The 26394-nt window shown below is 39.4% G+C and overlaps 1 protein-coding gene across 1 annotated transcript; it reads left to right on the top strand.

Annotated features, from left to right (window-relative positions):
• The first annotated feature begins 1321 nt into the window (after positions 1-1321).
• MMAA (metabolism of cobalamin associated A) lies at positions 1322-26394 on the top strand. The gene is made up of 7 exons (XM_030312986.1): positions 1322-1363; positions 15528-16032; positions 18227-18349; positions 21357-21527; positions 23938-24023; positions 24844-24993; positions 26029-26394. The coding sequence occupies exons 2-7, from the start codon at positions 15588-15590 to the stop codon at positions 26317-26319; spliced, it is 1266 nt and encodes a 421-aa protein (XP_030168846.1). The 5' UTR covers positions 1322-1363; positions 15528-15587; the 3' UTR covers positions 26320-26394.

The following is a 26394-nucleotide window of genomic DNA, read 5'->3' as shown; positions in this document are numbered from 1 at the left end:
CAAAAAAAAAATTTGGACAGATGAATAACCCCAAACTTAAAGAAATGAAGTAACCTCTACCAAGTTTTATCCTTATTGTATTTAGTGTGTTCAGGAGCTGAGATATGAAACCAGATCTGACTGCTTCCATGTTTTCCACAAGGGCCTCTACTTCACTCAGACTTAGTTTTCTTTTTCTGTAATTCATTGTACTTGGGTCAATTACAATTACTCTGGGGTAAAAGTGGTGGTCTTTTAGTCTGAATAATAATGAAGACACTAAGGAAGACCAATTCGTTTTTTTTATTGTTCTACGTTCAACAAGAATGAACCCACAAGTAGTTGAGAAAGGCCTAACCTCTCACAAATGCATGCAATTATGCTTATCATATGGGGAGACTGGGGTCAAGGCTCCAGATACTAATTATAACATAGCCCTCCGTTATGACCATTTCTATTTGCCATAATTTGAACCTTGCTATTTATTGCCTATTGATGCTGTCTTTATTACATTACAGCATACATTTGGGAGACTTGTTTTCCCTAAAAATCCTACACGCAGGTAAAACTCAGGATTTACAACTTATTACAGAATCCAACAGGTTTTCAAGAAACTAGTTACCATTCCGGCCCCGCTGTGAGGTAGCAAATATTAAGCACGTTCATTTCCATTTCCATTTCAGCCGGCAGCCTTTCCCCGTCGGTGGCTTTTCGAGGGCAGTGAGCGCGGGTCCCTACTTTTAGTACGAATTAAAACGTTAATCAATACGAATGGTAACTTTTAAGAGAAAAAGCTACTCCATGGCTTAAACACTTGAGTTATATTTCAGTTGAACATTTATTCCAATAGGCTGGAAATTGCTTGGCGGAGTTTGGAGTCTTCCTGATGTCACCAGTCTGTTAATAGGCCCAGTTTGTGTGTACCCCACGTTTGAAGCTTCTGGGAGGTAAAAAAGCGGTCTGCGCTCACGGGCCGTTGCACGCCGCGGGCGCCCGGGGCTGGACCCTGGCTCCGTTCCCCGGACTACTAAAGTGCCAAGGCCGGAAGGGTATGAATGTTACTCTCCAGCTTTGGAGGCGAACGATCCAATACGGACCTGCTTCATTTCTCGGCAGATTCCCAGCGCCCGACCAACTTCCCCACCCCGACGCAGGCCCACAGGCCTTAAAGCACACGCGTTCCGGGCACACGACGGCATTCCGCGGCCACGTCCGCCAGGACCCTAGTCCCGCCCCGCGCCGCCCTCCAGCCCCCGGCCGCCCTCCGGACTCCGCGCGTCCGGCACCGGGTCCTGCGTCTGCGCGTCGCGGCCAGCGCGGGGCGGGGCGAACCCTGCCTGGCGGAAGGGGTGGGGCAGGGCCGCACTTCCGTGGCTTCGGGAGGGTGAGTGCGGGGTGGGGGTTGCGCGAGGCGTCTGGAGCCCGAGCTGGGCTCTGGCCTCCGGCCGCCGGTGGGGGCCAACTCCAGCGTCGGGGGCGCCTCCTGGAGGATTTGGGGTGGGGGAGGGAAAAGGAGAATATTGTTGGATTGGGCGATATTGGGCGGGGTATGTGCTGACAGGCAGGCGTTGGCAAGTTTGGTTCAAAGGGAAGGGTCGCGCTGTAAAACAATAATTTTAAAACTTACATCATTTTAGTCAGGTTTGTGAGCTTACTGTTGTGCCACAGTAAGGAAATTTTGGTGAGGTTGCTGGTCCCTTGCCGATGCCAAACTTGGTGAATGGTTAACCAAAGGATGGAGAGGGAAAAGGCACGATAGTCCAGTGTAGCTACAGTCAAAGAGTGAAATTAAAACTTGTATGGAATATAATCTAGGATGTAAAGTAGGTTCATACTGAAAGTCACAGAGTACCTAGACTTTGTCAAGTCCTCTGGAAAGGCATGGGCTAAGTCTCTTCTAGCAGACATACTGTATTCAAATAATTTATATTTCTTATTAGCAAATGAAAGACCACCTAAGCAAAAATGCCATGATAATTTTTTTTATTATCTTTCTTAAGAGTTGTGCCCTAGTACATATACATAGGAAAGAAAACTGATCATTATAGCTCTTCCAAGTTGGTAGGAAATCAACTTTCCTGGAGGCCTGTGAAGATACTAAATCATTTTGGGTCATCTGCAATGTCCACGAAGTATTATTTTATTTTATTTTTTTTTTTCAGTTTATTAGGGAGAGAGAGAATCCCAAGCAGGCTCTTCATTGTCCGTGCAGAGCCTGACTGGGGCTTGACCTCAGGAACCATGAGATCATGACTTGAGCCGAAATCAGGAGTTGGATGCTTAACTAACTGAGCCACCCAGGCTCCCCCCCCCCCCAAATATTCTTTTATTAGTAAACAATATTGTTTTGTGCTCAAGGTAATAAGAATTTTAAAAAGGGAACAATTCAGTTATTTTTAGGGCTGTGTTCTGTTAGAGGCAAAACAAATGCTAAAAGTTATGTAACCATAAGAAATGTAAATATCATCTTGAGATATTTGAAGACTAAAGAAAACCTATATTTGGCATGGGAAGTACTGGCGACTGCTTGAAACATTTGCCTGTTAGCTGACTGTTCCTCATATAGTCATGTATGAGGATATGTGGGTCCCTCATACATAGATGTACATAGGGCTCCCCAAGACCATTTTGGATTTGAACTTGGGTGATAGCAATCGGGGTGAATGAAAACGTTTAATGGTGATGAAATTTTAAAAAATAGAGATTTCCCAAACAGATTGAAACCTAAAAGTGGAAATTGGGAAATGTGAGTCGTAACTGGAAATGTGATAAAAGGTATAGTGGACAGGGAACCTTAGAGTATTTCCTGCATGAGTTCCGTATGTGTTCGGTATTACTCTTATATAACAATGACCTATTTAAAAGTTGCTTGTTTAAAAAGTCATTCTGCTCTACCAAAATTTCCTGAGATTATTTGAAAAGGAGAATGTAAAACCTTCTGTGGGGGATGGTGGGAGATGGTAAACAGATTAATGGCACCTGACAGTTTATCTTCTAATCAAAAATGATTACCATTGAGAAATGGAAACACATGGTGTAACACTGCATTGCCTGTATGAACTGTGCTTTGCTGCAGACACTGACCTAAGGTATTGATTTTGGAACTCCTGTATGCTTTTTCTTGCCAGGGTAGTTATTGAAATTGAGAATATTCATTGGATCAATTTCAAGACAAATATCCCAAGTCAGACTGGCTGCTGCTGAGCAAATTTTTAATGAAGGAAAACATCCATATATTGAAATAAGACCTTAAAAAGAGAATCCTTAAATAAATATATATTTACTGTAAAATCTAGCAAAATGTATGTTTTCAAACATTGATTAATTGAGTAATCAGCATAATGGAGTTATTGACCCATACAAAATTCTAGTACACATTCTTTTATTCTGTGAGCAATAAAATATGCTGTGGGTACAAAGATAACTCATAGTCTAGGCAAGACTAACAACTTAACAATGTGACCGGCATTATAATTGAGGGATGTAGCCTGCGTAGGATGACAAGAGATATGAGTGACAACTGAAAGGGCATGGAAGGGGGCAGAGAACTGTTTATAGAGGAGACACTTGGGTTGATTTTTGAAGGCTGAAGAGGAATTTGTGAGATGATTAAAGGAGAGAAGGGATTCCAATCAGAAGGAACATCATGGACAATGGCCAAGATGTTTAAGAGTGGTTTTTCTGGGACCTGCGTGCACATCAGAATAGTTATAGCCATGTGGTAAAAGTGGAAGAGGGGAATGAATTAAGTTGGAGTTGGAGAGTTATTATTTATGTAATAACTGTCTTAGCTGGATTGTAAACTTTATGATGTCAGAAGCTATGTTGGACCCATATACCAATGTATAGCACAGTGCCTGGCATATAGTAGGTTCTCAATAAATAGTTGCTGAATAAATGAATGGCTGAATCCCAGGAAAACTTTTTATTTATTTATTTTACAGATAAGGCAGAGGGAACTTTTTAAGTATTTTAAACAGAGGAGTAAAATAGATTTACATATTATGATGATAAGTGGTAATACGGTCATAGTAGATGAGCGTTTTTCAGGCGTAAGGTTGTACCTGCGGTAGGTTGTAATCTGCATTAAAAAAAAAAAAACAGAATAGAAAAGGTAACATTAGAGTGTATCACGTGAATTAGCAGTAAGAAATGTTTTGTGAAACTTTTGTTTCAGCTATATTCCTATTTGTTGCCTGATGTAAGTGTGTTTCTTCCCATGGACCGTGATCAAAGCTTGAAAGCCATTATAGTAAGGTGGGAATGAGGGTGGTGTAGAGGGAATGGATATAAAAGAAGTATTGGAGGAAAACAAATGTGATTCTTAAAATGTTGCTGTCCATGTGAACCTTTTGCTTGAGAGGGGGTTCACTTACCAACTCATTTTAGTGTTTTTGCCCACTTGGTGTTTTTCACTGTATATTAACAAATTGACATTCTAGTTTATTACAAATGACAGTGCTTTGAGAGATCTCACTAATGTTGTAACTGCTGCAAAATTTCTCTTGTATTTTGGTAGTACACAGCTTAAAATTGTAGGATGAGACCTCCACGATTCTCAGGAATCATGAAAATTCATTGAAACAGTTTAATTTGATTATTGGCCAAGTTTTAAAATTTCTTTCCTTAAGAAAGCAGGAGAAGATGCTTAGTTACATGTACAGATGGGAAGTCTTTTTCCCTACCTCCATAATTTTGCTACTCTAGAGGCTTAGTCTGTTCTGTAGGTGACCTATTATAATGGTGGAGGGTTGTTCAGACAAGGCTGAATTACACTGACTTTAAAAGAAATTATGGACTTCTTCAAAATCTGGTTGATTCATTAAATTAATGGGTTTAAGTATGTTATACACTGAGTTATCAGGTGTGAATTATTTGTGGAGTGAAAAACATTTAAAACTTGTACAAATTTGGCTTATTCTATCACCAAATATACTATTGGGATCTCCTACTGGTAAGGTTTGTACAGAAGATGTAAACTAATTTTTCATTATTGCTTAAGCAAAAAGAAAAAAAAATGAAGATAAACAGCCTGCCATAATCATTCTGTATTTAAATGTAAAGGGTTATTTGGTGTTCTCTTGATGTGACATGACACCACCTGTCTTCATATGGATCTGGATTTTTTTATTGTTATTTTTATTTTTTTAAGTTTATTGAGAGAGAGAGAGAGAGAGAGAGAGAGAAAGCACAAGCAGGGGAGGGGCAGAGAGAAGGAGAAACAGAATCCCAAGCAGGCTCCACACCATCACCATCAGCGCAGAGCCTGACACAGGTCTCGAACCCACGAACCGAGAGATCATGACCTTTGATTCAAGATCAGGATTGGGACACTTAACCGACCAAGCCACCCAGGTGCCCCATAGATCTGATTTTTCAAATCCATAGTTTTTCCCAAGTTCTGCCATTAGTTGTGAGGCCTTAAGTCAATCGATGTAACTTTACTGAGCTTCACCTATAAAATAGAATCTTGTCTGCTATTGTGAGGCTTAGCTGAGGAAATGTATACAGGAATGTCTCACACATGATAAACGCTCAGTGAAAGGTAACAGCTGCTGCTCTGCTATTCACATGGTCCAGAAGGTTTGGGGGCAGCAAGAAAATCAGCCCCCAGAGATTTGAAGGTGTAAAAACCTTGAATTATATACATCTGGGTAGCTCTTTGGTTTTCGCAAAAGAATGGGGGAAAATGATATCTTTTTCCTGATTCTTGTCACTTAAAAGCCATTTAAGATCTGTATTGGCATCAAAGGACAGAGAACTTCATAATCCCAAATTGTGATAAACTCTGCAGTGTAAACCATAAGCTTGTCAGATAGTTGGTCTGGATTTTCTGAAAAAGACTTTGATTAAATTATTGTAAGAAATGACTATTCTAAATGTTAGAGCAACTTATATTACTATTTATTAGACAGTTTTTAGTTTCATCTCATTTATTTAGGGAATACTGTTTGTTTGCATCATTAGAAGTGGACATATTTTCATCTAGTGAACTCTTGTTACTGGGTTTTGATTCCTTACAAATTTATCTTTCTGTTTTTCTGTTTTGGAAGATTAGTTAGATGTCAAAGGTGCCTTGATTCAAAACAGGGAACTTAGAAGGTAGAATGTTTTTAGATCACACAGGTTAAGGAGGTACTCACACTTTCCTTTCAAGTATATTAGATTAACATAAGTAGAGAGTCCACTCATGAACCTTAAAAAAATTAACCGATTACTATATGCCTGGCATTGTGCTGGATTCCGAGGAAACAGAATAAGACACTGTCTCTTCTCTGGGACAGTCATTGGCTGGGCTGAGGGATGAGAATTGGTGGGGAGAGATCTGTAAATAGATAAATCAGAAAAGATGAATAAAACGTTGTGGAGCTTTGCAGATAGAACAGGTGACTGCCTGGGAAAGGTGGGGGAAGATGTGTCCTAGAAGAGGTATGTTTGAACTGAGTAGGAGTTTGTCAAGCAAAAATGTGGAAGATAAGCATTCTGCTAATTTAATTAGCATTCCACCGAATTTTTATTATAGCATATAGAATTTTTGTGTTTGTTTTTTAAAGCTGCCGTCCTCAAAAATGGTTAGTAGCCCACGTATACCACATTATTTCAGAGTTGAACTTCATATCTTAATATTATGTTGAACCTCATATCTTAATATGAGAATTCTGATAGAACCTGTGCACAGAAGCATAGCTAAAATATGATTATCACTTTTTTCACCTCGTAAATAATTCTTTTTACTAGGTTTTTGAGTATGTATGTTAATTTTATGTTTAATTGAGAAATTGACATATAAATATACATTGAATGTAATGCTGTTGGTCATAGTAACTGTTTAAATTAAGGACTCATCAGGTTTGATTCTCACATTATGAAATCTCAGTGCAGAAGGAAGCAAGTTACAGATTACAGATACAGACAAAGGTAAAAATTAAATCATGAATAGTTACTAGACATTTCTTATTAAAAGTATACAAATTCTGTGTTTTATCTTTAAAACGATTTTTTTTTTACTATAGCAACTGTATTAGTTTTCTTTTGCTGCTATAACAAATAACTACAAACTTCATAGCTTAAAACAACACGAATTATTCATCTTAGAGTCCTGTAGGTTAGAAGTCTGACATAGGTTTTACGGGGCTAGAATCAAGGCATCTTTGTTCCATCCTAGACGTTCAGCAAGGGTGGGCTGAGTCCTCCTCACGTGACATCATTTTGCTGTTCCACCTCCCTCTTTCATTTTAAAGGACTTGGTGATTATATTGGGTCCACCTGGATTATCCAGGATAATCATTTTATCTTAAAGTCAGCTGATTAGCAACCTTAATTTCATCTGCAACTTTAATTCCGCTTTGCCATGTAAGGTAACATATTCACAGGTTCCAGATATTAAGACAAGGACATCTCTTGCGGGGGGGGGGGGGGGGGGGGGGGGGGGGCGGGGAGCTTCTGCCTACAACAGTAACATATGCTTCTTTTAAAAAATCAGAAAAATATGATTAACCAAAAAACAACATATAAGCACTATAATACCACTCATTTTTTTTTTAATACCACTCATTTATAGATGAAGTTAATGTTTTGACATATGTATTTCTCTGTATGTGTGTTTGTATGTAAAATTCTATGAAAAATGGTGTAACACCTCCTTGTTTCCAGTCACACTTTTGGTAATCCCCTTTGGGCTCATGGATTTAAATCACACCTAAACACTTAATGATTCTCAAATTTACACTTCAGCTCTGACCCCTTCCTGAGACTAGTAACACAACTGCCTACTCAGGATGCCACTTGGATATTTAGTAGGCATCTTAAACTTAACGTATCAGAAACTAAACACGCCTAATCTTACCCAAAACCTGACTTCCTGCAGTCTTCCTCAGTTCATTAAAGGGCAGCTCCATCTTTGCTGTGGCTCAGGGTAAGACCTGTGCCTCATCCTTGACTGCTTTCTTTCTGTCCCGTCCTATATCTCATTCATTAACAGGTCCTTTAGAATTCATCCAGAATCCTGATTTAACACCATCCCCACCTGGTTCCTGTCCTCATCATTTCTCATCTGGTTATTGCATTGATCTCTTAGCTGGCCTTCCCATTTCTGTTCTTGCATCCCCATCAGATCCTTTTAAAACAGAAGTCACATCAGGTTCTCCTTTGTCCTATCGCTTCCCTTCTCAGAGTTCCTCCAGTCCTATCTATAGTTGTATGTCCCTCTTTGGCCTTCTCTCTTATATTTCCCCTCTTATTAATGTCTAGCCACACTGGCCTCCTTATTTATATGTCTATTATCTGTTTTCTCTTACTAGGATGTTAGCTTTATGAGGGCAAGAACTTTGTTCTGTTTTGATCATTATATCCCCTAGACTGTTGCATGACACATGGTAAATGCTCAAGTGTTTCTTGAATGAGTGCTTTATAATCTTCTTTCTCTGACTCTCAACATACTACTTTCTCTTTTTTGAGCATAGCTTTGTTGGATAATGAATCAGTCATGGTAAAATTTGTTAAAGGGAATGTTTTAAATAGTTATTTTTTCTTAGACTCTATAGACAGCATCTCTCCTATGGGAGGATAGATAGGACTAGGATTGGTAGTAAGAATGTTCTGTATCCTGGTCAACATTTCCTCTTCTCTGCGCTTTGGCTCTTCCGAATGCTGCCACTGTCACTGCATACCTTTAAAAAATGCTTTTTACTTGCTTTGGGAGGGGCAGGGTTACTAATACCTTTTAGTCAAAAGACTTCTCCTTTATCCCAAAATAATTTATTAAGAAAAAATGCCACAGAGAGTCAAAAGACCTGAGTTTGAATCCTGGCCCGCCCATTGGTTATGACTAATTTAGTTACCTAACTCACTCTTGTTTTCCTTCCCTTGTTAAGTGAGAATAAATAATAATAATAATAATAATAAATGTCATCATAGAATTGTCTGGGGAAATAAAGTGAAATGGAGTATTTGAAAATGGACTATAAGCTCTTGAGTGACAGGCAGGTGGGAAATGAAATGAGTTCAGATCGGCAGCCTTTTTTTGTTTGTTTTTCAGCAACTGCAACTTGCCAGCCTCTGTAGTGAGCTTTGAGGATTCTAGTGTGGACAATAAGGTCTTGAATCTGACTTGTCTTTCCCTTAATGCCTTGCCTAAGTCCAGGTCCTCATCATCCCTTTTGGGTCTTTGCTAGGGTTTCCTAAACTGGGCTTTATGTTACCAGGGTCTAATTACTCTTCTTACCACCATTCCCGGTGTTATCTCCTAAAAACCAGAGCTGATGGTATCACTAACCTTTGTATAGATCACTGTTGTGTCTCCACTGCCAACAAGGCAAAATATAGCTGCTTGGCCTCGGTTTACATCCTGGTCCAGCTTCATCTCCTACACTAGTTCCATATATAGACTAGGCTTCTGCCTCACTGACTTGTTCAATCTTCTCTGATGGCAGGGAAGAGACCAATTTCCATTCGTGACTCTGTACATTAACTCATCAGCCTGGAAAGCCTGTCTCGTCCTTCAGTTTTTGTTTTTGTTTTTGTTTTGTTTTTTTTTTTTTTTGTAATCCTTTCAGACTTAGCCCTGACATTGACCCCTCCATGACTCGAACCTTCTACTCCCCAAGGAGAGTTAGTTTCTATAATTTTCTCTGTTCCCACAGCTCTTCATGGGTTCTTTTTTTTTTTTTTTTTTTGGACATGGTGTTATTATTTTTTTTTTTATTTTTTATTTATTTAATTTACATCTAAGTTAGTTAGCTTATAGTGCAACAGTGATTTCAGGGGTAGATTCCTTAATGCCCCTTACCCATTTAGCCCATCCCCCCTCCCATAATCCCTCCAGTAACCCCTCTGTTTGTTCTCCATATTTAAGAGTCTCTTCTGTTTTGTCCCCCTCCCTGTTTTTATATTATTTTTGTTTCCCTTCCCCTACGTTCATCTGTCCTCTGTCTTAAAGTCTTCATGTGAGTGAAGTCATATGATATTTGTCTTTCTCTGACTAATTTCGCTTAGCAAGTACCCTCTAGTTTCATCCATGTAGTTGCGAATGGCAAGATTTCATTCTTTTTGATTGCTGAGTAATACTCCATTGTGTGTGTGTGTGTGTGTGTGTGTGTGTGTGTGTGTGTGTATACACACACACCACTTCTTTATCCATTCATCCATTCATGGACATTTGAGCTCCATACTTTGGCTATTGTTGATAGCACTGCTATAAACATTGGAGTGTATGTGTCCCTTCAAAACAGCATACCTGTATCCCTTGGATAAATACCTAGTAGTGCAATTGCTGGGTCGTAGGGTAGTTCTATTATTAGTTTTTTTGAGGAACCTCCATACTGTTTTCCAGAGTGGCTGCACCAGTTTGCATTCCCATCAGCAGTGCAAAGAGATCCTCTTTCTCCGCATCCTCGCCAACATCTGTTGTTGCCTGAGTTGTTAATGTTAGCCATTCTGACAGGTGTGAGGTAGTATCTCATTGTGGTTTTGATTTGTATTTCCCTGATGATGAGTGATGTTGAGCATTTTTTCATGTGTCAGTTGGCCATCTGGATGTCTTCTTTGGAGAAATGTCTGTTCATGCCTTTTGCCTGTTTCTTCACTGGATTATTTGTTTTTGGGTGTTGAGTTTAAAAAGTTCTTTATAGATTTTGGATACTAACCCTTTATCTGATATGTCATTTGCAAATATCTTCTCCCATTCTGTCGGTTGCCTTTTAGTTTTGCTGATTGTTTCCTTCGCTGTGCAGAAGCTTTTTATTTTGATGAGATCCCAATAGTTCATTTTTGCTTTTGTTTCCCTTGCCTCTGGAGACGTGTTGAGTAAGAATTTGCTGCAACCAAGATCAAAGAGGTTTTTGCCTGCTTTCTTCTCGAGGATTTCGATGGCTTCCTGTCTTACATTGAGGTCTTTCATCCATTTTGGGTTTATTTTTGTGTATGGTGTAAGAAAGCGGTCCAGGTTCATTTTTCTGCATGTTGCTGTCCAGTGTTCCCAGCACCACTTGCTGAAGAGACTGTCTTTATTCCACTGAATATTCTTTCCTGCTTTGTCAAAGATTAGGTGGCCATACGTTTATGGGTCCATTTCTGGGTTCTTTATTCTGTTCCATTGATCTGAGCGTCTGTTCTTGTGCCAGTACCATACTGTCTTGATGATTACAGCTTTGTAATACAGCTTGAAGTCCAGGATTGTGAGGCCTCCTGCTTTGGCTTTCTTCTTTAAGATTGCTTTGGCTATTCGGGGTCTTTTCTGGTTCCATACAAATTTTAGGATTATTTGTTCTAGCTCTGTGAAGAATGTTGGTGTTATTTTGATGGGGGTTGCATTGAATATGTAGATTGCTTTGAGTAGTATCGACATTTTCACAATATTTGTTCTTCCTATCTAGGAGCATGGAATCTTTTTTTCATTTTTTTGTGTCTTCTTCAATTTCTTTCATAAGTTTTCTATAGTTTTCAGTGTATAGATTTTTCACCTCTTTGGTTAGATTTATTCCTAGGTATTTTATGGTTTTGGGTGCAATTGTAAATGGGATTGATTCTTTGATTTCTCTTTCTGTTGCTTCATTGTTGGTGTATAGGAATGCAACCAGTTTTTGTGCATTGATTTTATATCCTGCAATTTTGCTGAATTCATGAATCAGTTCTAGCAGTTTTGGGGCAGAATCTTTTGGGTTTTCCATATAAAGTATCATGTCATCTGCAAAGAGTTAAAGTTTGACCTCCTTCTTGCCAATTTGGATGCCTTTTATTTCTTTGTGTTGTCTGATTGCTGAGGCTAAGACTTCCAATACTATGTTGAATAACAGTGGTGAGAGTGGACATCCCTGTCTTGCGCCTGACCTTAGGGGGAAAGCTCTCAGTTTTTCCCCATTGAGGATGATATCAGTATTGGGTCTTTTGTATATGGCTTTTATGATATCAAGCTATGATACTTCTATCCCTACTTTCTGGAGGGTTTTATCAAGAAAGGATGTTGTATTTTGTCAAATGCTTTCTCTGCATCTATTGAGAGGATCATATGGTTCTTGTCCTTTCTTTTATTGATATGATGAATCACATTGATTGTTTTGCAGATATTGAACCAGCCCTGCATCCCAGGTATAAATCCCACTTGGTTGCGGTAAATAATTTTTTTTAATGTATTGCTGGATCCAGCTGGCTAATTAATATTTTGTTGAGGATTTTTGCATCCATGTTCATCAGGGAAATTGGTCTATAATTCTCCTTTTTGGTGGATCCTTTGTCTGGCTTTGGAATCAAGGTAATGCTGGCTTCATAGAAAGAGTTTGGAAGTTTTCCTTCCATTTCTATTTTTTGGAATAGCTTCAAGAGAATAGGTGTTAACTCTTCCTTAAATGTTTGGTAGAATTCCCCTGGAAAGCCATCTGGTCCTGGATTCTTGTTTTTTGGCAGACTTTTGATTACTAATTCGATTTCCTTACTGGTTATGGGTCTGTTCAAATTTTCTATTTCTTCCTGTTTCAGTTTTGGTAGTGTATATGTTTCTAGGAATTTGTCCATTTCTTCCAGATTGCCCATTTTGTTGGCATGTAATTGCTCATAATATTCTCTTATTATTCTTTTTATTTCTGCTGTGTTGGTTGTGATCTCTCCTCTTTCATTCTTGATTTTATTTATTTGGGTCCTCTCCTTTTTCTTTTTGACCAAGCTGGCTAGTGGTTTATCAATTTTGTTACTTCCTTCAAAGAACCAGCTCCTGGTTTCATTATCTGTTCTACTGTTTTTGTTTTATTTTGGTTTGGTTTCAATAGCATTGATTTCTGCTCTAATCTTTATTATTTCCTGTCTTCTGCTGGTTTTGGGTTTTATTTGCTGTTCTTTTCCCAGCTCTTTAAGGTGTAAGGTTAGGTTGTGTATCTGAGACCTTTCTTCCTTCTTTAGGAAGGCCTGGATTGCTATATACTTTCCTCTCATGACCGCCTTTGCTGCATCCCAGAGGTTTTGGGTTGTGGTGTTATTATTTTCATTGACTTCCATGTACTTTTTAATTTTCTCTTTAACTTCTTGGTTGGCCCATTCGTTCTTTATAAGGATGTTCTTTAGTCTCCAAGTATTTGCTACCTTTCCAAATTTTTTCTTGTGGTTGATTTCGAGTTTCATAGCGTTGTGGTCTGAAAATATGCACAGTATGATCTCCATCTTTTTATACTTGTTGAGGGCTGATTTTTTGGACATGGTGTTATTTATTCTGTGGACTTTTGAAGTGCTGAGATTATGTCATTTAGGGTAAGATAATGAGACTGACAGTCCACCTAAGAAGGTGTAATGGATTGAATGGTGGCCTTCAAAAAGAAATCCATGTCCTAATCCCTGGAACTTGTGAATGTGACTTTTATTTGGAAAAAAAGGGTTTTGCAGATGACATTAAGTTAATGATCTTGTGATGAGATCATCTTTGATTATCTGAGTGGGCCCAATTCAGAGACAAATCTCCACACCGAGGACAGACATGAAGAGAAGGCCAAATGAAGCCCGAGGCAGAGACCTCAATTGTGCATCCATGAGCCAAGGGACACCAGGGGCCACTGGGAGGGGCGGGGAACCGTCTTCCCCTAGAGCCTTCAGAGGGAGTGCAGGCGTGCTAACACTTTGATCTCTGACTTCCAGCCTCTGGAACAGTCAGAGAATACATTTCTGTTGTTTTAAGCCACCCAGGTTGTGGTTATTTGTTACAGCAGCCCTAGGAAACGAATACAGCAGGTCAGAATAAAATGACTGGAACATGGTAAAATGTCATCGTCGTCACCCAACAATAACATTATCATCACTATCATTCTTAAACCTAGCCTGGGACCTGAAAAGTAGCATACACTTAGAAAATAGTGGTCGAAAAAAATACATTTCTTCCCTGTGAGCTTCCAGTCTGTGGTAACGGTGGAGGTATTGTTGAGAAGTGTGCTTACAGTGAGCTTCCAAAATAGATCCCCCTCTGAACTTTTTTGTTTTAAATATCTTTTTTGTATGTTTGTGTGAAGGGTGGTAGTGGATGTTTTAAATTGTTTTTTTAGAACCATTTTTTACACAGTTTTCCATAAACTGTCCTTTTAGAAGAAGACTAATTTTGTACAAATAGAAGTCATATTTCCCCCAAAATAGAAAAAAATGATGAGCAGTTACAGTTCTAACAATAAAAAATACTTAAAATGTCTTCTTTTTCCTATTAGAATGTTATTTAGTAAAATTTATTTCATGCTGATTGGTCTTGAAATACAATTTAGAGAGGTACTTTGGAGCAATCAAGTAATTTATTTCATTCTGCTACGAGGAACTGAAAACCAAAATTTTCAAATAATCATAAACCCGAATTTGGTAGGCCATATGTATCATTTGTATGTAAATTGTAGTTTGCCACTGGAAGCAAGGTCTGTGACCTAACTCTTAACCAAAGTTTTATAAATTGGTATAATAATAATAAAAGCTAATGCTGTTGATTTAATAAATAATAATAAAAGCTAATATCTCTGTATTTTCTTGACCCTCCATGTACTATGTCAGCTTTTGTTGTCGAATACAGTTTGGAGTGGAGAGTATCAGTAAATCTAAATAAAGCATCCTCATCTAATTCCATAGTGGTTCAAACTTCAGTGTGCTTACTTCTCTACAGAGATTCTGATTCACTGGGGCTGGGAGTATGCAGTTTTAGTAAGTGCCAGGCGGTCTGGCCATGGTTTTTAAAAAAATCCTCTTTTTTAAATGTTTATTTTCCAGAGAGACAGAGACAGAATGCGAGTAGGTTAGGGGCAGAGAGAGGAAGACACAGAATCTGAAGCAGGCTCCAGGCTCCAAGCTGTCAGCACAGAGCCCGATATGGGGCTTGAACTCATGAGCTATGAGATCATGACCTGAGCCAAAGTCGGATGCTCAACCGACTGAGCCACCCAGGCACCCCTGGCCATGGTTTGAGATAGGCTGATCTAGTTACCATACAAACCTCACAGTTCATTTCACATGAAGGCCCCGGTGGCGGTGGTGGTGGTGATGATGGTATGCTTATGTTAGGCCATTCTTTGAATATATAATAGGGTGAGCCTATTGAATACATACATTTATCTAAACTTAGACCTCAAGTGCCTGCACTACTAAGCACTTTTTTTTTTTTTTTTTTTTTTTTTTTTGTGGAGAAAGAGTAAAAGGCCAGCATCAGAGGGATTTTTTTAAACCTTTTGAATGAGTTTCAAAATAGGGTATATTTGATCTGAGGAAGTTGTAAGGTCTGTAAACAGAAGAAAATAAACATGGCATAGAATTTCTACCCTACAGGGTTTTTTTGTATATTTTTTGTTTCGAAGAAAATTTTAATGTACGTTGTATTTCACAGTAGAACAGTAACTCCATAATTTAGGGCTACTCTGGTTGTTAACTGTAGGCAAGGGTGGGGGATCTTCTCTCGTGTTTGGTAAGAAACTTTCACCTATTTGTACTGCCAAGAAGCCTGATTATGTGTGTTTTAGAATATAGAGAAACCACTAAGCTTGCAGTTTTACTAACTTCAGAATCTTAATTGTACATTGAACTGGCAAAAATATGTTTTCTTCTTCTAGGGCATCACAAATCACATTGAGCCAAAAAAACATCCAGTGTTTTCTGCAGTTACAAACAAAATGAATATTCCCATGCTACTACAACACCCTCACCGGCATTTCCTAAAAGGCCTTTTAAGAACACCTTTTCGACGTTACCACTTCATCTTTCACTCAAGTAGTCATCGCGGATCAGGAGTCCCTTGTGCTCAGCCATTTAATTCTCCTGGACTCCATTGTACAAAATGGATGCTGCTGTCAAATGGTTTAAAGAGAAAATTATGTGTACAAACAACTTTAAAGGAACACACAGAAGAACTTTCTGATAAAGAACAAAGATTTGTGGATAAACTTTATACCGGTTTAATCCAAGGGCACAGGGCCTGCTTAGCAGAGGCCATAACTCTTATAGAATCAACCCACAAGAGGAAAAAAGAGTTAGCCCAGGTGCTTCTTCAGAAAGTATTAGTCTACCACAAAGAACAAGAACAAATAAATAAAGGAAAACCACTAGCATTTCGAGTGGGTCAGTCTTTTTTTTTCCCTTTATGTCTGTTCAGTAAATATTTTTCTACATTTTGTCTGTTTTGAAATAGGTCTAAATAGTTTTCAATCTAATGGGAATTCTTTTTTCCTTTTCAGAATTTTGGGCTAGATTTTAAATGCCTTTTCTTTGCAAATATTAGTCTTGTTATGTTGGGGGGTGGAAAACTGTCATGGTCATTTGAACCAAGGCTCTGTATTTTAAGAGAATAATATAAGATTTCTGTTTTGGCAAGAATCATGCTGTGGCTCCCAGGATAGAATATGCATATGAGGAACTTTTACAGGTTTACTCCTCTCTCTTGGTAGTCCTTCTGCTTGATAGTCTAAAGTAAATGCCTTGGTTTTGTGTTTCTATCAACTGTAATTATTCTTATCACATTTCAAAATTCTACTTCTCAGGTGTTTCATTAGTTTCTATGGGCAAGCCTCTTTCAGGTACTTTTTGTTAAAGTTTCTGGCAGTTGCTTGGCTCTAAGCACAGCCAACTCAATACCAAAATGTATTTTAAAGGAGGGACCGTATTCATTTGCTATCTAAACTATTAGATGTTCACTCGATTTCTTGAACAGTTGACTAGATTCCATAGTTGTAAATAAGCTTGTTATATATATATTTTTAATTGCGCATTATAAAACAACGTAGATGTGTTTGGGTGGAGTGAGAGCTTTTCATGATGGCAAAATAGGTGATTCCAACCAACTTTCCTACCAGAAAGAACTAGAAATGGTGAACAAAGTGCAGAAATTGAATAAATACACTTAAAATACACTTAAAAGTTGACTAGCATTGCATTAGACTTACATCTCAGTTTATTGATGATATGGGATTAAAGCCTTCTAATTTTTATGGTAACGGTATGAATTTTAAAGATAATTTCAAAGAGTTCACCAACCAACATTTGTATTGGTCTACGTTGTTCACACATCCTATTCTGCCATCACTGAAGGAACCCTCATTTTGACAGTACTACGTTGGGTATTAATAATCTTTACGTATTGCAGACAGATAAAATAGCAGACTCCGAAAGAGAAATTCCAGCTATAACAAAGTGTTTACTTGATACACCTAAAAGATATTTGAAGAGAGAAGGTCCCAGAAATATCTAGAGTTAACCAGCAACTCACACATAAGTAATAACTCATAAATTTTCATTGCTCTTCTGGTTCTTTTATCTTGGTCTTATGAGGCCAGATAAACCTGTGTCTCTGTGGTAGTTATTTTATTACCATCATAAATACGAGTAACAGATTCAGCACCCGTACCGATGTTTAAGACAGAGACCTGCCCTGAAAACTTCAGTAAGGAGCCAACCATACCATATGACGTACACATACTTTTGAATATAATTACAATTAAATGCTTAAGTTTTATATACTTTGTGAACATAACACATATATCTCTTCCTTTATGCCATATGCTGTTCGAAACATTGCAAACATTAACATCTAATTCTTGACGACAACCTGAAGAGATAGGTGCTATCATATGCATTTTATTGCAGAGGAAAAAGGCACAGAATGGTTAAGTAACTTCAAGATTACACAGCTCAGAAGAGGTGGAGCTAGAACTGGAACTGGCCACCTGGCTGCAGAGTGTGCGGTCTTATCTGCATGCTCTGTGAACTCTCCAAGCAGGGGAGTTTTCTGCCTCTCTTCAGACAAATTAATTTTTCCTGGATCCAGTTTATAGGATGTATTTTGAGTTATGGGTGGGATGAAACAAATTATCCTTCATAAATAGAAAATTATTTCCTCAGTCACTGGGAATTTCTAGAGTAGTGAGTTGTTTTTCCACTGGGAAGATAAAAGTACAGCCCTGGGGTAGGTGGAATAATGACTGGTCATGATGAGAGGTGGGCAGATGTTGAGGGAATGTAGCACATTAACGACAGAGGCAATAAAGTCTGTCCAGAAAGATCTGAGTTATGGTAAAAAGGCATATTCTATTTTATAATCTTATAAAGTGAATTTGGTGAACATATGGAGCTCAGGATTGTTTTCTTCCTCTATTTTACTCAGGAACTAGATAAATAGTGTTTTGTTTCATTTAGGAAATGTGAAATACATTAATAGGAGTTTTAATAAATTAGGAGAAATAGAAGGTAATCTATTTGAATAGAACTTATCATAGGGCTGATTTCATTTCTTAAATTAGAAGGATCCTCTCTACTGTAGGATTGTCTGGGCCCCCTGGTGCTGGAAAATCAACCTTCATAGAATATTTTGGAAAAATGCTTACTGAGAGAGGGCACAAATTATCCGTGCTAGCTGTGGACCCTTCTTCTTGTACCAGTGGTGGTGAGTATTGCTGATTCTTTTTAAACTGCAAAGCAGGGGCTCGTGGGGCTCTCTGTTATAATTTAGTGGGAATTTGCACAGTCAGGTGACTTCTAACCTCTAGCGGAGTTTGGTCTCACTGAAAGAAGGGAGTCCTAGGGGCAAGGTGGAGATTGAGGGAGGTAGTTTGGGGTATTAGGCTCCTTGGCTAGTGGGTAGTCCAGGAGTAGCCTGGCTACTTAGAGAACTAGGAAAACAGGTGCCAGAAGTTGAAGATCATCAAAAGCAAATTTGAGCCCTCTATCACACCTGAGGCCAGGCCCCCACTTCCCTCCTGTTGTTTCCTCCTAGCAGCATCAGCCCCTATGCAGTTCAGAAAATGGGTCCGTCTGTTCATTGCCTTTTTTCTTATATTGTTGTAACATCTCTTAAGCTTAAAAGAAAATCTTATTGCTCTTTACAATTTGTCACCCGTTAATATTACATGTTCGGTTCAACAGAAAGCTCTTAGGGGGTCCATGTAATATACCGCTGTTGTCCCTACAGCACTTAGCATGGTATGTCACGTACAGTGCTCAGCAATTACTGATTCAGGGTCACACAGTCATCCGAGTTTACTCACAGCTCATCAGAGATACGATGAATAAACTTAGTTTCCCCAAAGGATCATTTAAGGAAAACATAAAGCATGCCATATAAATAGGAAGGTTTTTCTTCCCTTATCCCTCTTTATGATCTAGGCTTCTCACATTGCAGTTATTCATTTCACAGGTGTTTGAATGTCTGCTATAGGCCAGGCATTGTACAAGGAAGGTACCATGTTGTGTAATGGCGAATGAGACACAGTCCCCTGGCCTACGGAGCTCTGTATCTAACGAGGGAAACAGACATGTACACACAGGCCATTACAATGTAATGTGTGTTGTGGCGGGGGGAGGGAATACAGGGCACTTTGTGGAAATGTTTGGTTTGCATACAGTGGGTTTAACGCTAAAAATAGAAATGATATCATTATATTTTAGGGGCTTTAGGTCAGTAGAAAGGTGGCTGTCACCACCCATTGAGAACTTTAGCTGAGAGTATGCACGGTTTTTGATTCACTAAAATAAAAATGTTAACCATAAAATAAAATTGTATTTACAACGTTCAAGATTAAATCCATATCAGTATATTATCTTATTTTCAGTCTAAGAACTTTGGTAAAGGTAAGTATTTGAACAAAGAATTTTTTTTCTTTAGTGTTTGTTTATTTTTGAGAGCGGGAGCTCAAGCAGCGCAGGGGCAGAGAGGGGGGACAGAGGATCCAAAGCAGGCTCTGTGCTGACAGCAGTGAGCCTGATGTGGGGCTTGAATTCAAGAACTGCGAGATCAGAACCTGAGCCAAAGTCAGCACTTAACCGACTGAGTCACCCAAGTGCCCCAGAACAAATAATTTTTTTTATGGTGGCTCTCATTTTCATATAGGTGAGAGATCCTTTTTTCTCTTTTCCTTTGTAGTATTCTAGAATACTTGCAGTAGCAAAAGAAAACCATAGCTTGAGATAGTGATAGCAGGTATGGTGACAAGATAGTCTGATTAAAGTTGCATAGCTATGTGGTTCTTAATTCTTAAACTAAAAATGAACGCCCCTTTCTCAGGTAAGAAAAAAAAAATATATAGACTTTGAAAGAAAAAATACATGGGGATAAACAAGACACTATAAGTTTACATTTCTACTTTAATATTGCTATAGGACTGTGCATTTGAAAGTAGCATGATGCTAAGGTTGAGAAGCATTCCTTTTTTGGCCTGTAGTCAACCCTTGTTGTGTTTTGGATTCACAGATTCCAGCAGTAGCTTTGAGACTTCCCTTAGGGTCTGCAAGTGACAGTTTTGGACTCACTGGCTAAGACAATTATATGGGAGAGTAATTTCATAATGTTTAGTTCAGTGTGTTAAGATCTATAGGATAATAATTTAAAGTATAGCTTTGGCAGATTGTTGACTTATCCAGAGATGATTTCATGTAGAAAATTATTTTAGGAAAAAGTTTTAGAAAAACATCTAAATATTTTTAGAAAAAAGTAAATAAGGTAGTTGAGATGCATGGTAGGCGTGTGCTCGAGAATTAGAACCTATGGGAACTCTAAACTGGAGTCATGAGTGGAGAGATGATATCTTTAAGGAACTTCTCAATGTTTAGCATCAACTTTATGTGGAAAAGTTAGCTCTTGGGCAGAGTGAAAATTGAAATTCGGGTTAGAACAGCACTACACCTCCAATGTTGTTATATGGCTAGAGGAAAGTAAAAGTTAAAGGGAATTTCAACAGTTCCAAGGCTTTTATTTTAGTCTTTTAGAATTTGCAAGTAGTGACGTTTACCAAAATACTGTCGTAAACCTTGGAACATCATTCATTCTGTACCATAGGTATTAAATTAATTGCCTACTGGGAACCGGCAGTCATTACAGAAAATGTAAGACGTGGTTCCATGGGCAAGGAACTTATATTAAAGCACTGGCACTAATGACAGTCTTGGTGTGGGACACTGAACGACGCTTAGCAGTATCCTTGGCCTCTACGCACCAGATGCCGGTAGCATCCTGCCCCCCGTTGTGACAAGTAAAAATATCGTCAGACATTGCCAGATTTCCTCTGGGGTCATAATCATCTTCAGTTGCAAACCATAAAGACAACAATGTTAAAAGGACAGTAAAGAAGCTGTCTTGGCTGGAATTGGAAGATTGATTTGGGGGCAGTGGAAGCTGAAATTGGACAGGTAAGGTAGGGCTGCATTGTGAGGGCCTTTAGTGTTAGACTGAAGAATCTAGATTTGAACCTCTAGCCAATGGAAAGCCGTTATAAATTTTGAGGGGCTTGAGGTGTTAATTTGACATCATATATGCTGTGTGGCGCTAAAGCTCAATTATATAAATGATTTTGAGATCTTGGGAGAAATGTCATAAGGCACTTCCCCTGGGAATTGGCTGATTGATAATTGGCCCCTATAGGTGTTCCATGATTATAAAATGTAAATGTGTGTTTTAGGATCACTCTTAGGTGATAAAACCCGAATGACTGAGTTATCAAGAGATATGAATGCATACATCAGGCCATCTCCTACTAGAGGGACTTTAGGAGGTGTGACAAGGACCACAAATGAAGCCATTCTGTTGTGCGAAGGAGGGGGATATGACATCATTCTTATTGAAACCGTAGGTGAGTATGATTTTCTGTTTCATAACAATGAAGTACTATAACAAATGCTATATAAAGATGAGTGACAGCTAATACCATTTTGTTCATTGAGCATATATTTACTAACGGTGTCATTAAATACGAGGTACTGTATCTTGGATTCTATAGGAGATATGAGAATGTGAGCTATCATCCTTACCTTAAAGAAAAGCCATGTGTCTGGAGAACTGTTACACAGGGGTGGTGTGTAGTAAGTACCAGACGAGAACTGTAAGCATTGGAAATGATATTTTAACATAACACCTATTTTGTTTAAAGCACATTTCACATGTCTTCAATATTCGCTCAGAAAATTCATGTAGCTGGGTACCTTTTTAATACAGGGCCATGTTTTACTTCATCTTTATATCCCTAGCACATAGTTATACCCAGTGAAAAATACTGAAATGGAAACCCCAAGAAATTCACCTTCCTCTGGAGAGACAATCCACTATTACTGAGTGATAAATGTTTGTGACACAGTCTGACTTGGGTTTGAGGGATCATGGAAGACTTCCAGGAGGAGGTGACAGTTAAACTCCATCCTGAAGGAGGAATTGGAGTTAAATAAAATGAAATAAAGAGAATGAGAGGACATGGTCCATTTAGAGAACTGCAGTTTGCTCAGGAGATTTAGCGCATAGAGTGTGGAGGCCGGGCATGAAGAGAGATGGGGCTGGAGACTAGAAACTCCACCATCTAAGGGTGGATGGGGGAAGAGTTGCCCACGCGGTAGTAGGAGAATCAAGGTAGAGGACCATAAGAACCAAGTGCATGACCTGGAAGTTGCATTTGACTGCTTGTCCCAGAGACTCAAAGTAACTGTGACTCAAACAGAGAGTGGTTTATTTTTTGTAAACAGAAGAAACCTGGAGGCAAGCAGTCCCAAGCAGGTCTGGTCATTGTACAGTGCCCTCGGTGTCCCGGGTTTCTGTCTCTGCTCTCCATTCTTGGCACTTAGTTCCCATCCTCAGGGTTGCTCATGGTTAAAAGACAACTGATGAAGCTTGAACTGTCACATCCACCTTCTAGGTAGGGGGAAGGAAGGTGAGGGAAAGTGGTGGGCCCCTCCTAGCTGGGTCAGCTCCCTTTCAAGAACTTTCCTGAAAGCCCCATCTAGTGACTTTGGCTTTCACTAATTAATCATCTCTAGCTGAAATGGGTTCAGGTGACTGTGGGCTTTCGCCTGGTACATCGATACTTCTGACAACATTGGGATAAGGAAATAGGGGAGAATAAATATGGAATGGACAACCAGAAGTCTCTGCCACCCCAACGGACAGAATTTCGAGAGGAGTTTCAGTGGAGCAGGTGATGTGGAAGTAAGATTTAAGTGGGTTGAAATTAATGTGAAGTAATGAAGACCAGTGAGCACACGTTGATTTTTTTTTTTTCTAGATACTTAGGTATAAAGAGAAATGAGAAATACGGTGATAATTGGAGTAGGTTGTGAGTTTTTGTCTTATTTTTTTCCTGTTTGTTTGGTTTTCAGATGACAAAGACATGAGCACAATTCCTGTCAGGTGTTGGGGGACAAGAGCCCGTAGACTAAGGAAGTTAAAGATAAAGCAAGGGCAAGGGCACAGAGGAAGTGGGAAGGAAAGAGAGGGTAACCTTCAGCCAGTACTTCTTATACTGCGACTGGAGAGGAGGCAGTGAGCAGAGCTGGTGTTCGGGGCCGCTGATTTGCAGAGGGTGGAGAGGGAAAAGCTGAGGGGGTTCTTGCCTTTATTTCACCGCCACATAGGAGTCATGGTCATCATCATGCGGGGAGATTATGGCACAGTAAATGTTTGTAATAGCCACTGTGAGAAATGGGAAAGCAGCTGACTGAGGGCGTTTGGGGGCATTGCTTTTACCAGGCAGTGAGGAGGAGGTAGCAGATGTTAGACACCATGATCCTGCTGTGGTGCCTGTTCTCGAGCCATTTCTCCGGCACGCTTATGGAGGAGAGAACACGGGTAGTTGGACTGATCCATGGGTGGGGGTTTGCGGGGCTCACAGGAAGTTGAGAAGGCAAGAAAGCTGAACATCTTGACAGACATGATCTAGGGTTAGAGCCACATTGCTCAAGCTGCTTACCGCTGAGAGGGAAGCCAGGAAAGAGTTGCAAGTGGGGGAGGAGAGAATGGACATCTTGATGTTCTCCATTCAGCCAAGACTAAGGCTAATGGGAATAAGCGAAGGGGAGAGCTGGGAAGGTCACAGTTTGCTCATAGGAAAGCAGTGCGTTTAATAAATTCTCGAGAGGTGGGGTGTTTAAAGTGGGATCAGGCTGAGTGTGTGATCGTGGGTACAAGTGAATGAAGTGGAACGGGAATGGTGGTCAAAGTAGTTGAGAAAGCAAATTACTATGAATATTTTAGCATATAGTTGTGATTTACATTTGCAGGTGTGGGTCAGTCGGAGTTTGCTGTTGCTGATATGGTTGACATGTTTGTTTTACTACTGCCACCAGCAGGAGGAGATGAATTGCAGGTAATTATATTGACTTTTTTTCTCCCCAAACACGAAGTATACATCTCTGAAAGTACAAATTTCCAGTGTTGTACTTCTGTAAATTAAGTTGCTGTTAATGTAGGGAAAGAAACAGCATTCATATTGGCTAAAGTACCTGAGTCAAAGACAGATTCTCTATGTTTTTTCTCAACTTACAGTAATAGAGTTTATGACCTCGAGCTAACCATACAACTTAGATTTTTCCACCCGCAACACGGGAGTGAATGGAATACGTGGACAGCTCCAGCCAAAAGAGACTACTGTTGTGTGGGTGTTTGTAGTACAGAGACTGAGGCACTGTTTGCTATCAGGTTATTTTTCTTCAAATGTAAATTGGAGAAAAAATTACAAACATTAAGGAAAACCTCAAAGACTTTGTTTATGGAAATGCAGATGTTAGCGATAGGTGTCTTCTCTTTTTAAGCACTTAATGACGGATGATTTTGCATCCTGCAGTGTTAGCTCATGAGAAAGGGAACCCATCATGAATCAGTGTGAATTGTCTCCTGCCACTCATTCATGTTGTGTCTTAATGACATATTTACTCTAATCGTGAATGTATCTTAGCATGTTAGTCTCTAAACTTGGAAGAGACATTGTAGATGACTTCCATAATCCCAACAGCTGGTGGTTCTGAGTAATTTCTGTTGAGTAACTGTAATTCCTGGAACCCAGGGTTTAGGAAGATGTGGAGGAAAAGTTAGTTGATAAAGTGCGTGACTCTCAATTGACTATTGTCCCATTTTTGGCTATAATTAAATGAAGTATTTCTGATACATCACTGTCTTTTTCACTTTAGGGTATCAAAAGAGGCATAATTGAGATGGCAGATCTGGTAGCTATAACTAAATCTGATGGAGACTTGATCGTGCCAGCTCGAAGGATGCAAGCAGAGTACGTGAGTGCACTGAAATTACTCCACAGGCGTTCAGAAGTCTGGAGACCAAAGGTTAGCTTGCCTTCCTTTCTGCATTTTCACCGAGTGGATCATGCACATTAGAAGAGAGGATGCAAGTCCCAAGCTAGACAGATAATCAATCTTTGCTTGTATGTGAGATTACAATTTTAAAATTATGACAAAGCCAGAGTGTGCAGTCATGATTTTAAATCTAATCCTTCAACCACTAGATGTCAAAAACTAGATGTGAGGGGATAGATTAGATTGCTTAATGCTTGACTTGAGCCATTTGGAAGTGATAGCAAATCCATTCTGAAAGGAACCATTCTTAAGATTATGGAGCAATTAGTGATTTGATTATCTTTATTAGAGTTTGAGTAGGAGAGAAGAGGCTTTTGATGTGATAGCTTCCCTTCCCATTATGCTTGTTGGGTGCTATTTTCAATAAGGGAAAAAAAAGACAAATTCTGTAATAAATGGTACGGTAATATTGATGTGGGCAGCTTTATCTGCAGGAGGACACTATGTTATTAAAGAATAAGCTACAGTCACTACAATGAGAACAGCCACAACCTGTCTTCCCATCAGCTCCCGGTCTCCCTGGTCACGTTGTCTGCGTTGTACTTGCAGGTGCTGGATGCTCAGCTCTTGGCACCTGCTGAATCAGGGAACTCTGACAAAGGGAGGGTATGGGGCTATTTTCTCAACTGAGTTTCATGGTCTGGCACTCAGGCCTCAGGGAAACCCACCCAGCCCTGCCCTTCTCATCCTCGTGACCCTCTCGCAGTTTGTCTGTGTTGCCCCTGAAGACCATGTGAGCAATCCTAACAATTGGCCAGAATAGACCCTGGGCTAAAGATTTTGACCTTGAATCAGTGTCTTGTTTCTGCATGTATTTAGTAATCCTAGTAAGTGACCTCAGTCTGTTTCTCAGTATATTCACTTCAACACAGTGATAAAATGTCTCCGTTTCACTTGCCTATTTTCATACACTTTAAGACTTAATTGGCAGGAAACCAGACTCCCCGTGAAAATGTTTTCTATCATTTTAAGTAAAACGGTTTTGGGTTCTTCCCCTTTTAATAGGTAATTCGTATTTCTGCCAGAAGTGGAGAGGGGATCACTGAAATGTGGGATAAAATGAAAGAATTCCAGGACCTCATGCTCGCCAGTGGGGAGCTGACTGCCAAACGACAGAAGCAGCAGAAGGTTTGGATGTGGAATCTCATTCAGGAAAGTGTGTTAGACCATTTCAGGACCCATCCCGCAGTCCGGGAGCAGATTCCTCTTCTGGAAAAAAAGGTTCTCAGTGGAGCCCTGTCCCCAGGACTAGCCGCAGATGTGTTGTTGAAAACTTTTAAAAGCAGAGACTTGTGAAATGTATCCTATATAATGATTTTATATGACATTGCATAAAGTATTTTAATATTAAAGGTCACTTATATGCCTGTA

The sequence above is a fragment of the Lynx canadensis genome, chromosome B1 (genome assembly GCF_007474595.2).
Source record: "Lynx canadensis isolate LIC74 chromosome B1, mLynCan4.pri.v2, whole genome shotgun sequence".
Lineage (NCBI taxonomy): Eukaryota > Metazoa > Chordata > Mammalia > Carnivora > Felidae > Lynx > Lynx canadensis.
This window is presented reverse-complemented; position numbering and strand designations above follow the sequence as displayed.